The sequence below is a fragment of the Saccoglossus kowalevskii genome, chromosome 16, assembly GCF_978046115.1.
Source record: "Saccoglossus kowalevskii chromosome 16, keSacKowa6.1, whole genome shotgun sequence".
NCBI classification, from domain to species: Eukaryota; Metazoa; Hemichordata; class Enteropneusta; family Harrimaniidae; genus Saccoglossus; species Saccoglossus kowalevskii.
In genome coordinates this window covers 8,743,629-8,766,427 of record NC_140656.1, presented here as the reverse complement: position 1 = coordinate 8,766,427, position 22,799 = coordinate 8,743,629, and the positions used below count along the sequence as shown (strand labels likewise).

The 22,799-nt window shown below is 34.2% G+C and overlaps 1 protein-coding gene and 1 long non-coding RNA gene across 3 annotated transcripts; one reads left to right on the top strand and one right to left on the bottom strand.

Moving 5' to 3' along the window:
• The first annotated feature begins 581 nt into the window (after window positions 1–581).
• LOC146733638 (uncharacterized) lies at window positions 582–2,809 on the top strand. The gene is made up of 2 exons (XR_014926747.1): window positions 582–723; window positions 2,567–2,809. It is a non-coding gene; the product is annotated as an uncharacterized LOC146733638 (long non-coding RNA).
• A 465-nt stretch (window positions 2,810–3,274) lies between these two features.
• Window positions 3,275–22,591, bottom strand: LOC100373771 (small integral membrane protein 14-like). Of its 2 annotated transcripts, none has more exons than XM_085491729.1 (5): window positions 22,428–22,591; window positions 13,976–14,119; window positions 8,193–8,241; window positions 7,462–7,610; window positions 3,275–6,669 (listed from the first exon to the last, which is right to left on the bottom strand). In XM_085491729.1, the coding sequence occupies exons 2-5, from the start codon at window positions 14,048–14,050 to the stop codon at window positions 6,628–6,630; spliced, it is 315 nt and encodes a 104-aa protein (XP_085347855.1). In that variant the 5' UTR covers window positions 14,051–14,119; window positions 22,428–22,591; the 3' UTR covers window positions 3,275–6,627. The 2 variants fall into 2 exon arrangements, with proteins under 2 accessions (XP_085347855.1, XP_085347856.1); XM_085491730.1 differs by lacking the exon at window positions 22,428–22,591 and adding an exon at window positions 16,881–16,996.
• Between the last annotated feature and the right edge of the window lie 208 nt (window positions 22,592–22,799).

Genomic DNA, 22,799 nt, shown 5'->3' with positions numbered 1-22,799 from the left:
TGATGTCGCCATAGAGTTGTTTACAGAAATATTTAATACATAGTCTATTATGTGATGTCGGCATAGAGTTGTTTACAGAAATATTTAATACATAGTCTATGATGTCGGTATAGAGTTGTTTACAGAAATATTTAATACATAGTCTATGATGTCGGTATAGAGTTGTTTACAGAAATATTTAATACATAGTCTATTACGTGATGTCGGCATAGAGTTGTTTACAGAAATATTTAATACATAGTCTATGATGTCGGCATAGAGTTGTTTACAGAAATATTTAATACATAGTCTATGATGTCGGCATAGAGTTGTTTACAGAAATATTTAATACATAGTCTATGATGTCGGCATAGAGTTGTTTACAGAAATATTTAATACATAGTCTATTACGTGATGTCTGCATAGAGTTGTTCACAGAAATATTTAATACATAGTCTATTAGGTGATGTCGGTATAGAGTTGTTTACAGAAATATTTAATACATAGTCTATGATGTCGGCATAGAGTTGTTTACAGAAATATTTAATACATAGTTGCTTAAGCATATAGTTTTACCTGCTTAAGCTATTCTACAAACGAGAAATGCAGATCTACTGTACAGCTAATATTAAAAGTGCCAGGTGACACGTGAGTAAACGAACACACATTCGCAGCAAGACAAGAATGCTATTATATGCAACTGCACGAATAGTTGAAGAACCAAACGTAAAGAAATCATTGATTGTAAGACATATTTTCTTATACTTTCATTTGGAATATTTTCTACTATTACTGTTACTTTTTAGACGAAACTCACTAATTAATTCCCGGAGTTCAATATTTTATTGTTTGTCTAATAATCCTCTAAACTTATATTTTTTTAAAGACGGTAGGTTCTTAGTTTATTTCTTCCTTTACCCTTTCTTCTATTATCATCACATATTTCATTTTTCCAGCCTGAGTGTACTGAAAATGTATCTTTTTAGTTTTATAGCAAGGTTTATTAATTTCGCCAATTGTGTATTTAGCGAATATTGGCCACCGGCGCGGATGTTGTGCCTTTAAAGGGCAGTGGTCGTCGCGCCGCGTCCTGTTCGACGTGGGACTCACAGCGACATACACAAAGCGTGTAAATTGCAATGCTTGTTTTACATGAAAATCCAACACGCGCTGCGCGACGACCATTGCCCCAGTTACAGTAATTAAGTAGTTACAGTAGTTGTGAGTGGATTCAAAAACGTTTTGCAAATGGTCGGCTGTGTCCCCTGGCATATGAGCCTGTGTTTTTACGCTGACGTACCCATTATGCAATAGTTACGCCTATGCTAATACACCCCAGAGGGTTTTAAACTCAGTTATTTAAACTCCCCGCCACACGTAACGTGTTTTGTGAACACCATACATGTATACATGAATTTGCTTTATTTACATTTATATAATATTTATAATACATTTATCCAGGGGGGCCCTTGCTACATTCAAATCCATTGGATATAGAAGCCATTTGGTAAAGGAAGACTTTTACATTTTTTTTAATATTTATGCCGAGAACACGTTTGTGTCCACGCATGGTATGTCAGCTATATCCACTGTGCTACTCAAGTTTGTACCTGCATACTAGCTCGGATGGAGAATTACCTGTGTGGACATGCTTGACCTTCGTATCGCGGACAAGCCCAGTCCAGTCACAATCAAACTTCACACATCCATTTTACACCTCGGGATTTAAAATTGCCAAATGTCGGCTACTTTTGTGCTTAAAATTATCACTTCTGCCATTCCAGAAACAGGTTGGCTCTTGGCAAGGATCAATTTTGATCAAACCTGATACATGAATTTGACACAGGATCTTGCGCAAGATTTTTTTTTCAAATCGTATTCAAAATGGCCAACTGGTGGCCATTTTGTTTTAATGAATGCGGTTCTAGAGATGCATCTCTGACATGTTCAAAATTTATACATAAATCATGTATTTATCATTTCAATGTTACAAATGTATCAAAATCAAGCATGTCACATGCCACAAATTGTCTTTCTATTCATATCCATTCGAGGAAAGCTAAATAAATACACCAACAGCATATACTATTGGAAACCCCCTAGCAGAATAACACCAGGGTTAGTTTTATTGGTCATTGGAAACTATAAATACATTATCCGATTAGAAAAAAACAAGAAAAAAAACTAGAATATTTACGCTTGATTAAATCTTAAACTAAATGTTAGAAAAATATACGAGTAGCAATGACTGTGTATGGTTTGACCGTGAAGGATTATTCCACTGTATATCTTAGGGGTAGAAGCATTATGTCTAATGAACAATTGAATCCCAAAACACAAATAGTAAATGACATCTAAATGTAAATAAAATGCAGAATGAAATAATTTTCTTCTTTGAGAAATGAGATTCTGATTACCAATTTTATAGTGGATTTCACTGTGTGAAGTACTGAATACAGACTCTTGCATGAACATTTCTGTGATCAGTACTTCTACCTCTATAACAGGAAATTGCCATTAATAGCATTCATGGGATAATAAATATTATTGATAATAATTTATTTAATAATAATGTATTTATTCATAGATGAAGCAGATTCACTGAGAAAATTGATGTCACTAGGCAAAAACAAGTTTGTGATGGAACTGAACATCCAGTACATAAATAGGGTCTGCAGTGAACTGCAAAAGCATATAGACTGTTGGTGGGTTCCAGAGTCAAATATTATTATCTGATTATGACACAACATCCGTCATTTTATTCAGTCTTGTTCGTAGCCTTGTTCATGTACGGTAAAAATCTCCAAATATATATTTCGCCATGACGTGACAGATGAATGTTTTTTGAAATCCTAAAAGAGTTGTAGTCATTTGAAGTACCGTAAAATCTGTATTAGAAGCTGCATCCCTAATAGAAGCCGCACACATTTTTTCAAACAAATGAGAACCAAAAATTCACCATTTCTAATATGTTTAGATGCTCTATTTTAAGCCACATCTTCTCTGCTTGTGCCATTTTAATAGAAGCTGCAGTTTCTAATACAGATTTTACAGTAATTATATATGTACAAGACAAACGTGTACATCAATCTCTGAATGAGCCAACAATTTGTCAATGTACTCTATATAGGATATCGCGCACAAGAAACCTGCAACTGGTATGTTTAGCAATCACGTGTCGCTATATTGTTTCTGACAACAAAACAGCAACATTGCATTGTTATGCACATGTCAACTTGAAGATCATTACCTGATTTGAACAAGTTGGGTCAAACCAATAACAGGAGACATCAAACTGAGGGACATGTTTAATATTAATATAAAATCATTAATGACAAATATAAAACAGTCTTGCATGTCAGGAAACAATCCTCATGTGTGTGTGTGTGTAGTAAATAGTTTGTGCTACAAGCACACCGGGCACACTTTTAGCCAAATGGCACACCCTTATAAAAATGGTTTGATCTAATCACATAACATTCTTGAGACACACAAGCATAGCAAATCAGTTGTCAAGTAAGCTGGCAAAAATGCTGTTGGTGTCTGAAACTATATGGAGGTGACAGTAATACTCAAAACTTAGCTCTGCATACTGGTTAAGGTGGTCTTTTGAAAAATAGCATTATGAACACTGTTTTATATATGAAGAGTATGACAACCCTATCAACAATGGTTACACCACGGTTATCTTTTTTTAGTAACCGTGGTTACACAGGGCACCCTTCAGTACAGTGGTAGGATACCAATACTGTGAATGTGAATGCAATAAAAACTCACTAGGTTTTAATTTCATCACTAATAGATTTCAACTACATTAAAATTACAGTTGAAAATTCATGAATTCAAAATCTAGTGAATATGATCAAAATAGTAAACATTAATGCTTTTACAGTACATTTTTATTTGTAGTGTATTTCATAATTTTCTAATAAACGTAATTGGTGCAGGCTATACCATAGTTTTTGATATCATAGAGCTCCACATACAAGGCCTGGCAAAAAAAAAAATATGTTTGTTTGTTTTTCAATATACCCATGTTAATTTAACCTTTTCACCACCAGACTTTCTAGTCGAAATATTTCTGCACTTTTTACTTATATTCTTCAATATTTCTGGAAATGAACTCAAAACTTGGAGCCAACAGACAAAACTTGAGTAAATTTTCTGTTTTTACTCGAAAAATGTTGCTATTTTTGTTCCAATCTTCTGAAGAAAAGTGCAGACTATTTTGTGAATTAGTGATAAAAAGAGGGTACTGGTGGTGAAAAGATTATCAGCTTAACATATATTTTCTAATCTAAATAAATATTGTAAATATCAGAGAAAAAAACAAATCGAACAGAACAAAAACAGGGTAGCCCTAGAAGTGGGGAATATTTACAATTTTGTATTGGGGAGGATTTGTCATTCAGCACTGATATCATGCAATTAGTGACAAGTCACATGATCAGGTCAGCAATCTTATTGGTGATAACAAAAACTAGTTACTGAACATGGAAATCTACCGAGCTCTGCCAGGCATATGTAGGGTTTGTAGCCAATCACATACATGTTGACACAACTTATCTCACCTGACCTTCGACACAGTGTAGTATTTGATAAACTGTCCTGTATACAGCATACCATTCAAGACTATGATAACAATTAATACAAGTTGTATTATCCTTGACAATTGCACATGGTTTTGTTTACACAGAAATTATATGTAAATCATATTATCAAGCGAATAGATACAACACACAGAGGGCAAGGGTACTGGGCATTGTACAAACACTGAATGAGGCCAACCCACAAGCAATGCTGCTGCTTATTCTTGACCGTCAGACATCTGGTCATCGTACAAAACAACAACATTTTGGTGATTATATTTTCAACCCTCTTATTTACATAAATTTCTTTGTTCATACACGAAAATTTGAATGTACAAAGCAAGTGCAGAGTAATAAAATTAGCCACTCCTGTTTTATCCACAGGTCCAAAGTTTTCTTTAGTGCATGAAGGCCCAGAACCATCCAAAGCATAAATGAAAAGTGCATTGTCAGTCTGCGGTCAAAAATGAAATGGACAGTTCTTCAAAATGGCACACTTGATGCCGAATTTCTGATGGATTTTCAATCAGTGAGTAAAACATGTATGCCAAACAATAACAATACTAAATTCCCCCAAAAAGGCATTTTGAGCCTAGGCATAATATTAACCCGCCTAATATTTAGTAAATGACTCCTTGCAATATGACACCAAGATAAAGTCAATAAAAAATTTGAAATATCCACATATGGGTAATTTGTAAATAGTTTAGAAATCAAGTTCATTTAAAAACTCATCATTTAGATTTTAATACTCATTCACTTGTTAAGGGCATACTGAAATTTTTGTGTAAAATCTTGTGCCAAAGTAACAAACCTCATGTAATGCATTTTTTTCATCAGCGAGATTCAGAATTTGAGTCAATGTGAAGCTACTTTGAAGATTGTGCCTGATTGGCTACCCAATCCTAACACATAACAGTCAGACCAATCAGAGCGCAGCTTGCTTATTGACAGATTTTCTCAATTCAAATCCCCTCCATATATTATATGTAAGAAAAACAATTTCTGACATGAATTTTAATTATTATGTTAATTAACTACTAAGATATTATACCGCAAAAATAGTGTATAGGGCTAATTATTCACTGGATTTTATTTTCACTTATTTCACTGACAGCTGAATGTGCTAAATTAAACCCAGTCAATATGTAAAGAATATATTATTTCCTTAATAGACCAGTGAATTTAAAACTTAAAATACCCCTCCAACAATTAAATCTGCTAAAATGAAAATCAGTGAATATTTCCCTCTCTATAGTAACTTATAATGGTACGAGTGTATGGAATATATTGAATGATTTAGCCAAGGTTAAAACAAGAAACAAATTGTGTACTTATATTGGTATTGATAGATATGGTATCAATCCAGTACAAAGTGATGTTTGCAAAACACTGTTTATAAATAAAGTAAATTGCACAATAGAATCATGATTGAGTTAAGAAACAAGAGATAGCTTCAGATTTTGGAAAAAATAAACAAACAAACATGACTTACAGCAGCTACATATCTGAATCTTAATACAGGTCTGCATTTTATCATAAGCTCTGCTAAAGCTGAAAGCTTTCCAGACAATAATCAGGATTTACTACAATACCAATGTCTGTGTGAGTTTGTTTATGAATATTAATTAAAGAGCTACAGTCGCCGCACAGTATGTGTTCGAATTTTACACACGTTGTATAAGTCCCATATCAAACACAATGCAGTGCAACGACTATTATAGCATTTTAATCTAGAGCTAAATCTGTAGCTAGCTTTGCTTTTGTACATGTTATGTTAGCTTCAGCATAACATTACTTGTAACTTAGTAGAAGTAATGCAATGAATGAAAGCTACTTATGACCACTGATGGCACATTGTAATCATCTAACAATATAATGAGATTTCAAATGACAACTGACAATGGATAAGTTCTCCAAGTTTATCCGGAGGTTGAGTTCTTGAATAAACCCGGCATCAATCTCTGAATGACCTGGTACATTATCAGTAGTGACAGATACAGACAAATTCGTAATCCGGTGTCCTTGATGCTTGGTTGTCACGGTGATAGTTTTAATTTTAGTCAACAGGTGGCGGTGCTGGTGGCTCTGGTCCAGAATCCTATATTGGTGAAAGAATTATATTGAAATATTAGTTTTCTTTTTTAATTCATACATTGGCAGCTGAACTGAATATTATGATAATGTAATGATGATATTGTAGTTATTTCTGACATATTTGGTGCCATTAAATTTGTTATTTTCAGACATTGGGGTTTTTATGAACACAAGAAGAGCTAGGGTTCCTCCCATAGACTTGCGTAATAACACCAAATGTATCAGAAATAACTAGGATACCATCACAAAGACTAAAGACCGACATATGAAGAACTATGGACCCACAAGTACATGTATAAACAAAACTATTGAAAAGAGGCTCAGATTTTTAAAAATGCAATAAAAAGAATTATGCAAATTTTACGTCGAGAAATTTCACTCTTGCAAATACCCTGAAATGATTGAAGGGCAGTGGTCGTTACATTATGCATGTATGAGATTTATAATGATAACACATTGATTTGCTCTCAACACTCAGCGCTTTATTAACAAATCAAAATTGTGGCAAATATGTGCAAGTTTTGATCCGAACAAATTAGACGAAGTGCTCATGTCAGGAAATATGCAACAGGTCATAATTTATCTATATAAATCTTGGTACCAACTCTTTATAATACTCCAATCTGCATAACACTCAGTTAGGTTCTATGGATGTGTGCGCATTGCACTGAGATAAAAGTTAATATGGCACCAATATCTAGCTCATGCATGGCTTAATGACCGCCACCCATTAAACATTTCAGGCATCAAAAATTTAACTGTTTACAGAAATTTGTTGGCGAAATGGGAGACATACCTGATTACCATTCCTTGGTTTTTCATCACCTCGAAGTCTTAGACTTGCAGGTCTGAATAGAAAAAGTAGAAAAGCAACCACCATCCATGCCACCATGATCATCATCATTGTGTAGCCTCCATCAGCACCCTCACTATTGGGTCCAGGTACTGTATGTAAAGAAATCAGTACAGATGTTACCTCAGCCTAGTATTCTAAGCAGATCTCAAGAGTCTTTTGAGAATATGTTCGCATAAAGCAAAACTGTTCTATCAGAAAGAATTATGGGTATTTTGTAAGGCAAAGTCATACAAGCAATAGCAGTAATGTTTTGATTTCACTCGAAAAATACTCATAATTCTTTATGATACAACAATTAGACTGAAGAGATCTATTGCTGCAATGTGTTGTTATACCGCCCTCTATTTCAAAATTATAACAGGACTGTGTTATACTGCCCTCTACATCTATTTAATGTTTATGAAAATGGTTCATAAGTTGGAGCGCCACCAGTGTTCAAAAGTGTGCATGGTATTTCATTGCTCTCTAATAATGTCACTATATTGAATAAATACTTGGGGCATAATTATTTCGATTTTTGAAGCATTTGTTTTAAATTTGATACTCTGAATAAAAATTATTATCACATGAAAAAAAAATATTTGTATGTAAAATCTAAACTCTTAAATTAAATTTGAATGATGCCTGAAGTTCATGAATAATTAATGACAATACTTTCTGTAAATACTTACAATCGGTAACACATTCAATGTCTGTACAATAATTCTGTGAGTTTCGCAGCTGTGAATAAAACAGAAAGCAATTATCCCATCTACGAAATTAAATGAAACTACTGTTATTGCATTGATTATTCACTAGATTTTAATTTTGTTATCATTGCTAAGTGAAATTTGCTAAAATAAATCCATGTGAACATGTAAAATAACACTAAATCCCATTGTTAGTGACCCAGTGTATATGCTCAAAATATCAAATGTTTTCACAGTACTTGGTACTGTAAACTGTAAATTTACGGGATGCAATGTTTGTAATATTGTAGTAACTGAGGCCCTTTGAGTGGCAGGTTTTTTTTTCATTCCAAATTTAGTTGCATCAATTTGCCCTTTTTGATGTATTTTTCCATAATTTATTTGTTAATTATAAACCTTATGAATATAAATTTTTATCAACTACAGGTTTTCAACAACATTTTTGAAAAAATTCAGGACAGAAGTTTTGATTTATGTAAGGTGACAATAATTGACTTTGGAGTTCAAAACAGAAACATTGACTTCGAGGAAATTTCTCCTTAGCACAGTGAGAGTTAACCTTTTCACCACTAGTTCCCTATTTTCATCACAAATTCACAAAATGGTCTCTTTTATGGTCAGAATTTTCCTTCAGAAAATTAGGACAAAAATAGCCAAGTGAAAATAGAAACTGAAATTTACTCAAATTTTGTCTGTTGGCTCCAAAATTAAGGTTAATTTCCAGAAATATTGAAGAATACAAGAAAAAAGCGCAAATTTGGGCAAGAAAGTCTGGTGGTGAAAAGGTTAATACAGGACAGATGGAAAATGTATATATTATTGTCCCCATACTGGCAAACTAGTTTTCAATGTTTGAGCTACCTAAAGCATGTGAAAGTTTATATATACATTTTGATAACTACGGGAAAAATAGTTTTATGTTGGCAAGCTCATGCAAATTAGCTATGATACTTGAACATTCAGAAAACACTGGAATTTAGCTATCAAAGTAACTTCAACCATGGAGCTCTTTTTTTTAGCTCCATGCTTCAACTTGACTTATGAGGTAGAGGTTGAATGTTGAACTAAAAGATTACATTTGCTATGCACAAATTTCAATTATTTACTGCCTCATATATACCCATTTATGTCCGTCCATAAATATTTCAAATTGGAATTGAATTAGCACAATTCCCCTTATCAAATACAGGACCACAGAACAAATGTTAATCAATTATTGAATTGTTAATTTTGAATGTTTTTCAATGACTTAGTATGCAGGAAATAATAATAGAAACTGTTTTAGAATTTACAATTATAAAATTGATGTACAAAGTTGAAAGCTGCTGGTGTCGATTGCTAAAAGTATTACAAATCAAACAAATGAAAACCAGGAACAGCAGGACACTTGCATTACACTTGTGTATTGAACCGGAATAACATGTTAGGAGTGACAATCTGCGATCCAGCTGAAATAATTTGTAATTGAAGTCCTTTTTTTTATTAAAAACAAGCAGCCTATCGGCTGAGATAGCTCCGCTGTTAGCAATGCACATGGCAATTAAAGAACAGAAGATATCATTAGAAAATGAACAAATCTGAGAGAGGTCCACATGTAGTACCTATATGTATAATATATCAAAGCAATTGGACTTGTGGTTTTCAACAAGAAGTTGAAAATATCACTTTTTACCAAAAATTACAAAAATATTCACCAAAATTACAGAATTAAATATATCATCACGAAATGAACAAATCTAAGAGAGGTCTACCTGTAGTACCTATATATGTAATAGCAAAGCAATCAGACTTTTTTTGTTTTTTTTGTTTTTAGTAATATTTTATTGGGGTATCTCATATGAATTACAATACTTGAAATACACAATAAAATAGGATTACATTTCTTGTATTTTCTTGCTCATTTATAAGTTCCAATACTTGGTTTATAACTAGCTTCAATGACCTCAGGTACATTTATTACATCAGTCTAACCCATAACTTTCAGAAAATTTCCCCATTTTTTAAGGTGTCCTTTTAATTTATTTTTTCTGATTGCAATATGAAATTCTATACTTTGAACATTTTGCATGTATTTTCTATAAGCCATTAAATCCGGCTTCTGTTTTTTACACCTTGCACTGTATATGTAATATCTGGCTGCCAATAATGTAAAATTTAGGAGAATGGAAAAATCTTCATCTCCAAGGATAACCTGTATGGGATTAAGTGTATTTACCAATCCCATTTTCCTTCCCCACAGCATGCAAAAACCATCCCAGAATTCCCTAATAAAAATACAATCATCCTGTTCTCCGCAAAAGGAACACTTTGAAGATTCAACAATACATGGTTTGAATTTCGCCAATAATACATTTGTTGGCAGTATATTGTGTAAAATCTTAAACTGAAAAGTTCTGAAAAGTTCTCAATTTTGTGTCAATTGTTGTTATAAATGGTAGTGAATATAATGCTAACCAGCAATCTATTTGTGCATTCAATGTCAAGGTGAAATACAGTTCAGATCTTGGTGGTATAAAATAAAATTCTACAAGTTTTTTCGTGATATTTCTAGTGTTACAATCATTTAAATGAACATTTATATTACCTATTTGCACCTGTATAATTTCTTCAGTTATTTCAAAATTTTGTAGTTTCTTTCTGTTTACATTAGTTTTCCATTCATGTGGAATGGCATTGATAATGCCAAACCATCGTAACATTGAATTCTGTGGGATTCCATTCTGTAATAAGTCCTTCCATGTCCTTAATTCTACAGGAGTTTTAAAAAGTTGTCCCACATATATAATTTCCCTTTCTACAAATTCTTTGAAAAATATTGATTTTCCTGCAAATAGGATTTTTTCATTATTCCATATTATCTGCTGTAATTCATTTGGTTCTCGTTCAATTGACATTTTTGTTTTAATTTTAGTCCATTCATTTAGCATTGATTCAAGGCTTCTCGACACCCTTATATTCAATTTTTTCAGGTTGAAATTACATCTCAAAAGAAAGTGAATGCCTCCAACTTTTTCAAGCTAAGCAATCAGACTTATGGTTTTCAACAAGAAGTCGAAAATATCACTTTTTACCAAAAGTGACAAAAATATTCACCAAAATTAGAGAATTAAAGATATCATTACGAAATGAACAAATCTGAGAGAGGTCCACATGTAGTACCTATATATGTAATATCAACGCAATTGGACTTGCGGTTTTTAACAGGATGATTCCGTGAAAATAAAATCTAGCGAATATACTTTTACCCTATATTTCACATTCAACTCATCAAAAATCAGTGAAAATAATTCCATACAAAACACCCAAAATGCCTTTTCAGCGAAAATTAATTCCCGCTAAAATACCAAAAATGACAAAAATATTCACCAAAATTAGAGAATTGAAGATATCACCATGAAATGAACAAATCTGAGAGAGGTCTACCCAAGGTACATATACACCAAGAATCAAAGCATTCAGGCTTGTAGTTTTCAATAAGAAGTCGAAAAAGTAAAACATTGACATGGACGACAGAGATGGACAATCACTCATATGATAAGCTCCGCTCGACAAAGTCAACAGCAGGGCTAATAAGTACCATGATATAATCAATATCACTTTATTTATTTTATCTGTGACGTTTATGGAATTTATAGTTACACAAATGATGGAAACATTTTTTGATGTGACATTCCACAGAGAGAAAATACATCTACATTGTAGTGTAAAATACTTTATTTTTATGAAGGAATGATTAGGTGAAATTAAAATCCAGCGAATAAACCTTTTTTTCTTATTCTTTACATTCCACTTATCAAAAATTATTGAAAATACAAAACACCCAAAAAGTCTTTTCAGCAAAAATTAATTCCAGCTAAAATACTTTACATAATATTATAGTACATAATACATATTTTACAGTGTATTCAGGCCATGGGTCATAAATTTCTTATAATAAAATAAACTCTGCTTGCACACTGAAATTGTGGATGGGTAAGTTGTAAAAAAAAAAAAATCCCAAGGTTACGAAGGTTTCTGTAAAATATTAATATAAAATGTATCTAGTCATACTAATATCAAACTTTTAAAGGCATGGCAACACATTTTTCAAATTTTGTATATACCCAGGTATTTTTTTAAACATGGGAACAGGGGAGCAGCGCGCTCATGCCATGGCCATGTGCTCCTTACCCTGGAGAGCAGATCCTCTGGCAACCATAAAATTATGATTGACCAGGGATCACATGTGGCCACAGTCTTGAACTGTGACCTATCTGACAGTAATTTTGGCCCCAAGAAAGCCATAGAATGCTCCATTTTAACTTAGAATCATCAAAAACTCCACACCCTGGTAGGGAGAACCGCTGAATTGCAGTGCTCCCTCTTGCAGTTTTCTTCTAGAAAAAAACCTGTTTACTGGTAGTATTAAAACCCACCTAGTGCTTTTGGACCAATCAGAATGTTCCATTACAAGACTTTATGTACACTAAATGTCCTAGATCCTGAATCTGATTTGTTTCCTCAAGTCAAATCTCCACTCTCATAAATTGTCCTAGCATTTTTATTATATCATAAATTTCCTAGGACATTGATATGCCTTTGTTCTCGTACATTGTCCTAAATCATGTGAAACAAACACTGACCAATTTTTGTCATGCTAAGTAGGAACCCTTAAGGTGAGCTTCAAAATCAGAGTGAATAATGATCCATGTGACAGACATGCTGCCCATTGAGATATATAGATATGCTGCATACTCAAATTATGTAATTCATGTTTTAGCACTTTCATAGCATACTCCATTAATTAGAAAATAGGGGCATGGTACCTCTTTCTCAGTACGAAATTAGTGCAGGATTGTTTTTTTGGAAATGTTTTTGTGCCAGGGGACAATTCCAGACATTGTGAATGTCACTGTCGTCTCTCCTGACAAGTGCAAGTGCTGACACTTAGTGCATTTTTGCCACAGAAGCCATATTCATGTTTAGGACTACATGACGGGGCTGTGTAGCCATCTCCCTATCAAATGGCGTCAACCAGGCTCTGTCGAACACAAGCACTTGTGGACTTTAACCAAGGTTCTCAAAGTCGCATTCATTAGTGAATGAATCTCGGCCAGTGGAATTGGCCTTCCCATTGAGTCTTTGGCACACTCACTCAGGGTAGTGGTCGACCCATTTTGGTGTTCAGCCTAAGGTAGAATTTTAACTTGGGTCTACAGTCTGATGAATCAACTGCTATGCTACCAGTGACCAGTAAAGTGCAGGATTGTTGACAGGACTCACTGAATGTCTTCAAAAACACAAAACTTAACTCTCCAAAAATATATACATATATAATCTATAGATATGATCTACTCGGACTGTTTTGTATTTACAATCTTCCCATAATGAAATTATTATCCCCTCCATGAAGTCATGGGTTAAAATGCATCCAAAATCACTTGAATCAAACTGTGGTCAATAACAATTAGGTCATAGGTCAAACTGCAACCAGTAAACAAAAAACAACCAAAGGGCATCAGTTACAACATTAGGTATATACTGCTCATAATTCTAGTCATCTTCATATCTAAATCAGCAAAAATAATACAATACACTAATTTGAGTGTTTGAGTCTCTCAAACATTTCCCACATTTTTCTGTCACTTATTTTTCTGGAACAAATGGTCACAATTCCCATTACACTGTAGCTACAATTTTGTTTAAAAAAATACATGTATGGAAAAAAACATTTGTGGGTTTATTTAATGGGATGTGACAAAGGATGGTGTTTTCAACAAACTTACCAGTGATATAAGTCTTCTCATAGCATGTTCATGATTCCATATACACTCACACGGATCCCATCCACCTTCAGCCATGGCAACAATTTAGTGATCCAGTACTGTACAGAATAACAGATGTGTATGTATCCAGATTAATTCTGGCACCTACAAACAAAACACCATGTACATCTGTCAATAAATACTGTCATACATCCATTTAACATTTCGAATGACAGATATTTTTCCCGCAAAAACTTCAGTGCAAATATCTTCACATTTTGTAAAATTTTTAGTGAATTTCATCACTATTTTGGGCCATACAGACAGTTTCACAGATTGCTTTTAGTTTTTGATCAAAAGGTTTGTCATTTTTTGAACATTTCATGATGGGGAAGAGCAGACTATACAAAATAATTTTGTAAATATAAGTGCTGAAAGTTGCCAATGGCACTCAAAGTGTTGAACAATATTATCTGATGATGGGATTTAAATTCAGAAAAAAATATGATGCGACTTCAATTGTAAACTGTTTCATTTTACTTTTGAGTGTTTTGATGTTTAACTTTTTGAGAACCAAAGTAGACTTGTCACCGTTCACAAAATTAATCTGCATATTTTTTTTATATGTTTTCAGAAAGGTTGATAAAGACCTTAGCCAGGTTTTTTTCTAAACCGGGGAATAGGGGCACAGCGTCCTGATACTCTCAGCTGGCATCCTTTTACTGAATTGACGATTGAACTTTCAAGTCATAAAAATATTTCTTGAGCAGTGCACTTCTGTGCTGCCGTACAACATGAAATCTTTCTCAAATATATTTGTCTTCATGAAAACTTCTCAGCAACACCAGCTGACAATGTGTCTGGACACTAAATACACTCAAATTACTTCAAAAATATTTTAATGGTGATAGATACACTGTTAAAACGGCGTAGAAACCTTCCGATATGACGTTTCCAGGTCAATCGCCTGTGTGTGCTCCCCCCCCCCCTTGTTTATTTTTTCTAGAAAAACCCCTGCTATAGCTAATAGCAAATAATGACTATCTCGTCTAAAATTGACGAAGAAATTATAGAACAATATAAAAAAAAATGTTCAAAATGTTGCATAAAAATGGTGGCGAAAATTATGGCCTTCAAAGAGTTAATAAAAACAAATGTCCAAGGTGTACCAAATTCAGCATTTGAGTCAGATATTTGTTACCCCAGACCATTCGTCCCGGTGTTATCGCTATCGCCACACGAGACTCCAGCTTGTCTCCTATACAATTTGACTGCGCACATCCAGAAAGTAGATGTAGCTGTGATTGGTGGAATACTAATGAGTTGAGTGTCAATCAAACGCCCACGCTATCTTTAGTAAACAAAGTCACGTGACACGCGCCATTTTAGTTTTGGCAGGCGATTTCAAGGCAGCACGCTTAACCCTTCATTCACAGGTTGGGAGATATTAGAATGACTGACAATTTCACGCCACTGTTTTACATTATTGGCGGTTTTTTCTGCGCTATCAATCTTTCTCTTACAAACTAGACATAGATGAGACGACAGAGTCGCTCCTTTCACAACGTCGCACTGGATCAAATTGGAAAGACGATTTCCATAAGTTATCCCTCCTGCTTTTCCTGGCTTGAATAAATTCACACACGACTTTAACTGTCCACAAACTCGAAGACTACACGAACACAGTCTACAATAGTCGTCCGCAACAATATGTATGTATTTCTTCGGTGTACTGATGCACGAATGCACCGTGACACGGTGTTTCTCGGGTGTCGCCATCGCTGAGAATGCCGCCGGCGCAATTTTTCACCCAACTCGCGATTCTGTTTTGCAACATTTTATCAATATTCCCTTTGACAAAATCGCCGACAAAAGCACCGCTTTGCTGATCTTTTGTTCTATAATTCTTAATGCAAACACCGACCCTAGTAGTAATTAGTAACGTCGCCTAGTACATATGAACGGTCGTCATTGCAAATCGAACATCCTTTTGAAATTTGAACGTCGAGACATAAATGTGACGACATAGTCGATCCCTTATCCACCGCTAAGAATGCCGCAATGTTTCGTTCGTTTTGCAACATGCCACAAATCGTCGAAAAAAACACCACTTCGACGGAAGCTTGCGTAATAAGGGGGTTAAAACAAGAAAACAAATGCCATGTTTAATACATATCGACCTGTTTTACTTGCGAAAGATAACGGAACATGAACTCGTTTCGTGCGACTTCGGAACCCGAAGGAACACACCAACAACATTGAATTTACCCGCTATCTTCCAAATATGGTATATTAATTTATTCAGTTGTTTATTTAGAGTGACGTCCGCGGTCGAATGCGATTGGCTATCGATGTCAGTGCAAAGGTCATATGAATATTAAAATTAAGTGGGCGGAAGGAAAATTGTATAGGAGACAAGCTGGAGTCTCGTGTGGCGATAGCGATAACACCGGGACGAATGGTCTGGGGTAGATATTTGTGAAGATTGGTTTGACTAAAATGACATTCAAAACTGTTATAGCATTATTTTAAAATTATGAAATGGGCACAAAAACATCATTATTTATCCAAAAATAACAAGCATGCTGGAAGCTAATTATTGATGTCATCAGAAAATTATTTCAATTATAATTTACAATTTAAAATAATTGTAAACAAGAAGAAAACTTACAATAACAAAATAATAGGCATACTAACTAAGGTGAAGGCAAATGATCAGTTTTAACACTCACAAAAACACCAAAATTACAAACGATTAAAACAAACACCCACCATTCCTGGCCATGAATACATGTATGTGTCCTCAATGTAAACATATGGTGATATAAACAATCACATCCTGCTATTTAAAAACACAAAAATAATTAAAATTTCCGCAACGTACAAAATCTAACACCTAAAATGAAACTAATATGATAAATTTTACCAGAGTTTCACGTAATTTCAAGTTGTTTTCCGGCCACACACAATAATACGGCCTGATTCCAGGGTACAGTATATTATCAGACGATAACAACAATGTGATGCATGTATTTTTTGCTCGGGTATATAGACCAATAAGCTAAGGACAACTCAGCGTTGTACTCATGATAAACAGGATATTTTCAAGCCCTCTGGTGTTCCCATATGATAATGGTCTCATGATATATCAACAGATGTTTCACACACCTCAGATGAGCCAAAGCTTGATCACGTTTTGGAACTGAACTATATATTACGAATAAATGTATTTTATAACCCATATGTAATATAGTTTTAAAAAACCTGGATGTTAGAGTATCAGCTTTCAAATGCAGTTTTTTATTCTTTAAACCAACAATATAGATTTGCAGTGTACTGGAAATGTGCAGTTTTAATTTAAATCAAGTTTTTACCTTCTAGGGTAAATAATTTATCTGTATTTTAAATTTTCATTAATAAAATAAAAACTATTTTACAAAGCCAGGATCATCAAACTATAATTAATACAAAGCAAGGGAAACAAAATTATTGTGCATATCAAGGTTACATCATGCACTTGATATATAAGTGGTACCAGTGGAAATAATTTTATGGGATTTTTTCAACACTGTGTAAGGCCAAATTAAAAAAAAAGTTGAGGTTATACATGTACCATGCTTTTCAAAAATAGAATAGGGAAGTAGGGATTTTTTAAATTTTACTATACATTTTTTTTTTCATGGTTATAATTTTTTTCTCTTACAGATGAGGACTGTTGCAGATGTTTGAAAGTGTTTACATTACCCAGTTTTGCAAAGTTGCGAATTTCCATAAAATCTCATTCAAAGCCTGTGATTTTGTGACATTTTCTCAAAAATGGCAAAAAAAAGTTTATGATCAGGCAGTAAAAATAGGGTAGGTTATAGGAACCACACAATTTGTTTTCACCTGATGATCTTTGGGTATTTCAGTATTTTCACTGGATTTTAAGTTCATGAACTTGGCAGAGAAACAAAGAGTTCTATTGTTATTTTACATATTCATGTGGATTTAATTATCAATGATACATGTATAGCAAAATTAAAAACCAGTGAATAATTAATACGTTTACTATAGATATACAAAAGTAAGATTTGATCTAAAGTTATAAAAGCAACTTCATTGTTGAAAATTAAAGAGGGTGAAAGGGTTTCCATCAAGCCAGTATTCTAATTATCCAATATAAATGTAAATTTCTTATATATAAATGTAAATTTCTTATATATAAATGTAATTACTTGTGTGACGACAGGTACTAGTACATGACAGTAAATGTTATTGCACATGCACTGGTCAGTAAACAAGGTGAAAACAAACAAATAAGTATCAAAATGTGTTGTTTTTTGTTTACAATTTAAAATTACATGTGAATTTTTCTTTGAATTTGTCAGTATTTTTGCGACAATATACATGTAGCTGTTATATTAACTTTTTCTAGACACTTCTCATGGATTGAGACTAGATGTGTATGTTCAAGGGACTTTGACAAATCTCAAATAATGGACTAGTAAATCAGTCTGAAAGTGTTGAAGGGTGGCTCATAAATGTTGTGCTGACTATAGATATATATATAAATAGTTACAATGCATACATTGGTGTGCCAGGTTCTTGAAATTGTCGGATTACCTATGTATAGGTACCTCAAATGAGATTATGACCTATTTTATCATGTAAATATGTGTACATTACAGTGAAAGAGCAACTATACTTTGTTACAATTGTTTGATTCTGTACTGTTCAGCAAATGTTTGCCTGCTATAAATTACACTAAACTTGAATGCAAAGTGTTGTCAGCATTCACATGTTGTATACAGTGCACTTCAAATACAACACTGGGTGCACCTGAAGTAGCATTTGCAAAACTGCAGAAAGAGTTCAAATTCAGGAGATGCACCCATTTCAGGAAGGCATAAACCTCAAACGAGTACACTTTTGTTATGCAAGGCTCTATAGGTATACATTTCCTATTTTATATTGAAATTGCACTGTATTCAAACTCTGTAACAATGTTTACAAGTGTTTAATAACAAAAGTTTACCACGTTGAGACCACTACATGTATAAGAATTCTTTCAGTGGTCTGGATTGAGTTCTATTTATTAAATTCACTTTAATTAATGTGTATTTTTCACCGAAATCAATGCCAAAAGATCATACTACAACACTTATAAAATCACTTCTGTGCATAAAAAAACATGACGAATATCATTTTGCATTTTAATATTTGCATGCAAATTTTACCTGCATTTCATAAACCAATGAACTGATATTTTGTATGCTACTGTATTTTATAATCACTACCGAGTAATAATCAAAACAAGCCGGTAGGCTGGTTGGCGATCCGCTCCGCTCAAAAACAAGCAACATGTTTTTTGGCTGTTTCCATGGTGACATAAACGTGAAGCTGACGTCGGTTTATAACTAATACGAAGTTCGCAAACACCATTCAGTCTTTAGAAGTCACTTAGTTAAGTACTAGGACCAGAGTTACTCTCTTCTAGTAGAGTGACTATACATGCTAGGACGTATTCTGCTGTTACATTTATTATTTCCAACCGTTTTGCGATAGCATTTTTTAGAATGAAGCGTTTCCCGGAAATGCTGGAAAGCGAAATAATGAAATAACGAAATGGTAAATATTTACCTAAATTGCAGTGTGTTGACCTTCATAACAATATACTTCATAATGCAAAACACTAGTCACAGTGAGTAATTTAAATATACGACTCCTAATCGAAAAATATGACCACAGTCCAGAATTTCAGACGGATATTAAGCAACCTAAGAGCATATCAGAAGCATTTACTCTAAAATATAAAAAAAGAACTGCAGTCAAAAGTCAAGAATGCCAGCAAATAAAGGACTCTGTCCCACAATCCTTTGTGCGCATTATTACGGACACGCGCAAAAAACTGTACCACGCTTGTCAAATCTGGGTCAAATATACAGTACGCTACTATCTTGCCACAGATTGTTTAGTAGTGGAGTGTTCGGTGACCATTGAATTAGCCCGTGATTCATATTTTATGTGTATTAATTTATTCATCAATTTTCGTGACTGACAGTACTGCCCAAATTTTAGTCAAAAAACGCAACTGGTGAAACAGAAGAGCATCGCCAGGCGATGGACGCAGGGCTCTTTGGCAACGACCGCATAGAGGTCAAAATACGCGTTCTATTTTTACGCGTTAAATTTGGCTCTTCCCTTTCGCCCCCTCCGGAATGTTCTACTTTTGCAGCCTAATAGCAGGTTTTTCGAAAAACGTCTAAAAAACACAAGAATTAGTAGAAATGTTCCTGTTTTGGGCGGATTATTGATAGAGAATAATGTCTTTATTACAAAAATGCTGAAAAACCGTGAGTTGTTGTCTTAGTTATTTTTTTATTGGCGAAAAACTGCGAACTCGGCAAATTTGGTTGCACAACTTCCCTTTATCATATACACCCAGCGACACCGATGCCAGCTGACTGTGTACAAAACTGGTAGGAGGTAATACATTTGGGGCGAAAGTATTCAAAAATCAGTTTTTGGATGTTGCAATGGCAGTGGTGGGCCAGGATTTTTTTCCAATTAGTGACGGCACGACCTACCTGTGAAGTATGAACAAAACCAGCCGAGCCGTTGCTGGTGAAAAGTTACCCCAACTTTGGGGTCAAATTTCTCGGTAATGAAAACAGATATCAAAAATTCAAATGGTAACTTTGTGCCCACACTCAAGCTGAGTAGAATGAGCTATGTTTGAAGTATTTTATCCCAAATTTGTAGAAGGAGATACATTTGGCGCGAAGCTATCCAAAAATCAGTTTTTTGGCTGTTGCTATGGCAACGGTGGGCCAACAAAATTTTCCAGATTTTTCCTTATAACTAGGGTTAAGGTGTGACCTACCTGCCAAGTTTGAACGAAATCGGCCAAGCCAAAAAAATCACAGAAGAAATAATACGTGAACACTGGAACACTGGAAATGTACACACACAGACACACACACACACAAAACGACAAAAGTGATTATAAGGGCAATCCTAGCGGAGCGGATCGCCAATATGTAACAACTTGAAAACAAGTTACTCGTCTTGTAAAATAGTGTGGCCAGTTTACACTACTGAGATCATTTGCTACTAAACTGATGTGTTTGGTTATTATTTGAAATTTATTCTACACTTTTATTTACCAACAACCACAGTAGCAAATGTTACTGACTGGGCCACACAATTTTTTGTCTGCTTTTTTTTATCATGTATGCAAAGAGATGTAATGTTCTGTACTACAATATTCTAGTCATAGTTTCTATGAATTTGCACACTATGTGCGAATATACACTACGTTGTTTTTTATTGGCGTCATATAGTAAATCCATGGCAGCTTCACGATCTAAGTATACGGCTAGTTGTCATCGAAATCAAAGCCAAAAGATCATACTACAACACTTATAAAATCACTTCAGTGCATGAAAAAAACATGACGAATATCATTTTGCATTTAATATTTGCATGCAAATTTTACCTGCATTTCATAAACCAATGAAGTGATATTTTGTATGCTATTTTATAATCACTACTGAGTAATAATCAAAATATGTAACAACTTGAAAACAAGTTATTCGTCTTGTAAAATAGCGTGGCCAGTTTACACTACTGAGATCATTTTCTACTAAACTGATGTGTTTGGTTTTTATTTGAAATTTATTCTACACTTTTATTTACCAACAACCACAGTAGCAATTGTTACTGACTGGGCTACAAAATTTGTTGTCTGTTTTTTTTTTATCATGTATGCAAAGAGATGTAATGTTCTGTACTACAATATTCTAGTCATAGTTTCTAAGGGCTTGCACACTGTGTGCGAATATACACTACGTTGTTTTTTATAAGAGTCATATAGTAAAACCATGGCAGCTTCACGATCTAAGTATGCGGCTTGTTGTCCAAGTGTAACAGAACATTGTTGTTTCAGAAAAGATAATATAACTGTAAATGAACCCTGCATAAATCGTAGTTGTGACATTTTGGGCATTTCTAAGCAATATTTCCTGTAAATTAAGCAACCACAACATACTTGCACCGTCAAGCCCCCTGTGGCTTAAAAGTAAGATTTGTTCAGACCATGGACGTTAATGCTCCACAGTTCCGCGGCATTCGGAGTCCAAATATATTTGACCGGCAAATGGACTGACTGATCAGAACCCAAACGCCGCAAAAAATACGAATAATCAAAATAAATATTAACAATTAGACGACAATCAACAGTGTGAAATACTTGATCCAGTTCAATAAATTCTGATTCTGATCTCAAATAAATTGTGTACATATATTTTGGTTTCACATATTCCTCATCGGAACACAAAACTGATGAGACCAGCCGCCATTACGGTATAACAGTGTTTGTAAACACTGGCTAAGTTGAACAAGGCAAAACGGACGCGCCTACTTCATCAAAATGGTGGCCAAATGTTTGAACTTGACAACACCACACACATATTCTTTGTGGCATACTTACCACCGATTACTTGACACTCAAGATGACTTCCAGTCTCACAGACGGGGCAAAACAACACAAAACCGGGGTATAAATGAAAATTACTAAGTAACTTTTCACCCCAAACAAAAGCCACGTCAGATTAAATTGGAATGTCCCGGATGCTAAGTCGTTTGTACCTTGTCCCTCAGCGCATTGAAAACAGAAAATACCTCCCCCATGACCTGCACCTGCGCATACCAAAGTTATACTTTTTTTTAAAGGCAAGGTATTACTTTATTAATAGTTTCACATGGCTTTGTATACCATGAATTCGAATATATATGAAACCAGATTTTCCGATGAACGGGAATATGTTATAAGCTTTCTATGTCAGAGGTTATAGTTCATCGA

Excerpts from the sequence above, each read along its gene's own strand:
- LOC100373771 (XM_085491729.1), bottom strand. The coding sequence starts at position 14,050 with ATGGCTGAAGGTGGATGGGATCCGTGTGAGTGTATATGGAATCATGAA. Across the intron at positions 7,611-8,192 it reads CATTGAATGTGTTACCGATT|TACCTGGACCCAATAGTGAG; the intron begins GTAAGTATTTAC and ends CTTTACATACAG. Across the intron at positions 6,670-7,461 it reads AACCAAGGAATGGTAATCAG|GATTCTGGACCAGAGCCACC; the intron begins GTATGTCTCCCA and ends TCACCAATATAG.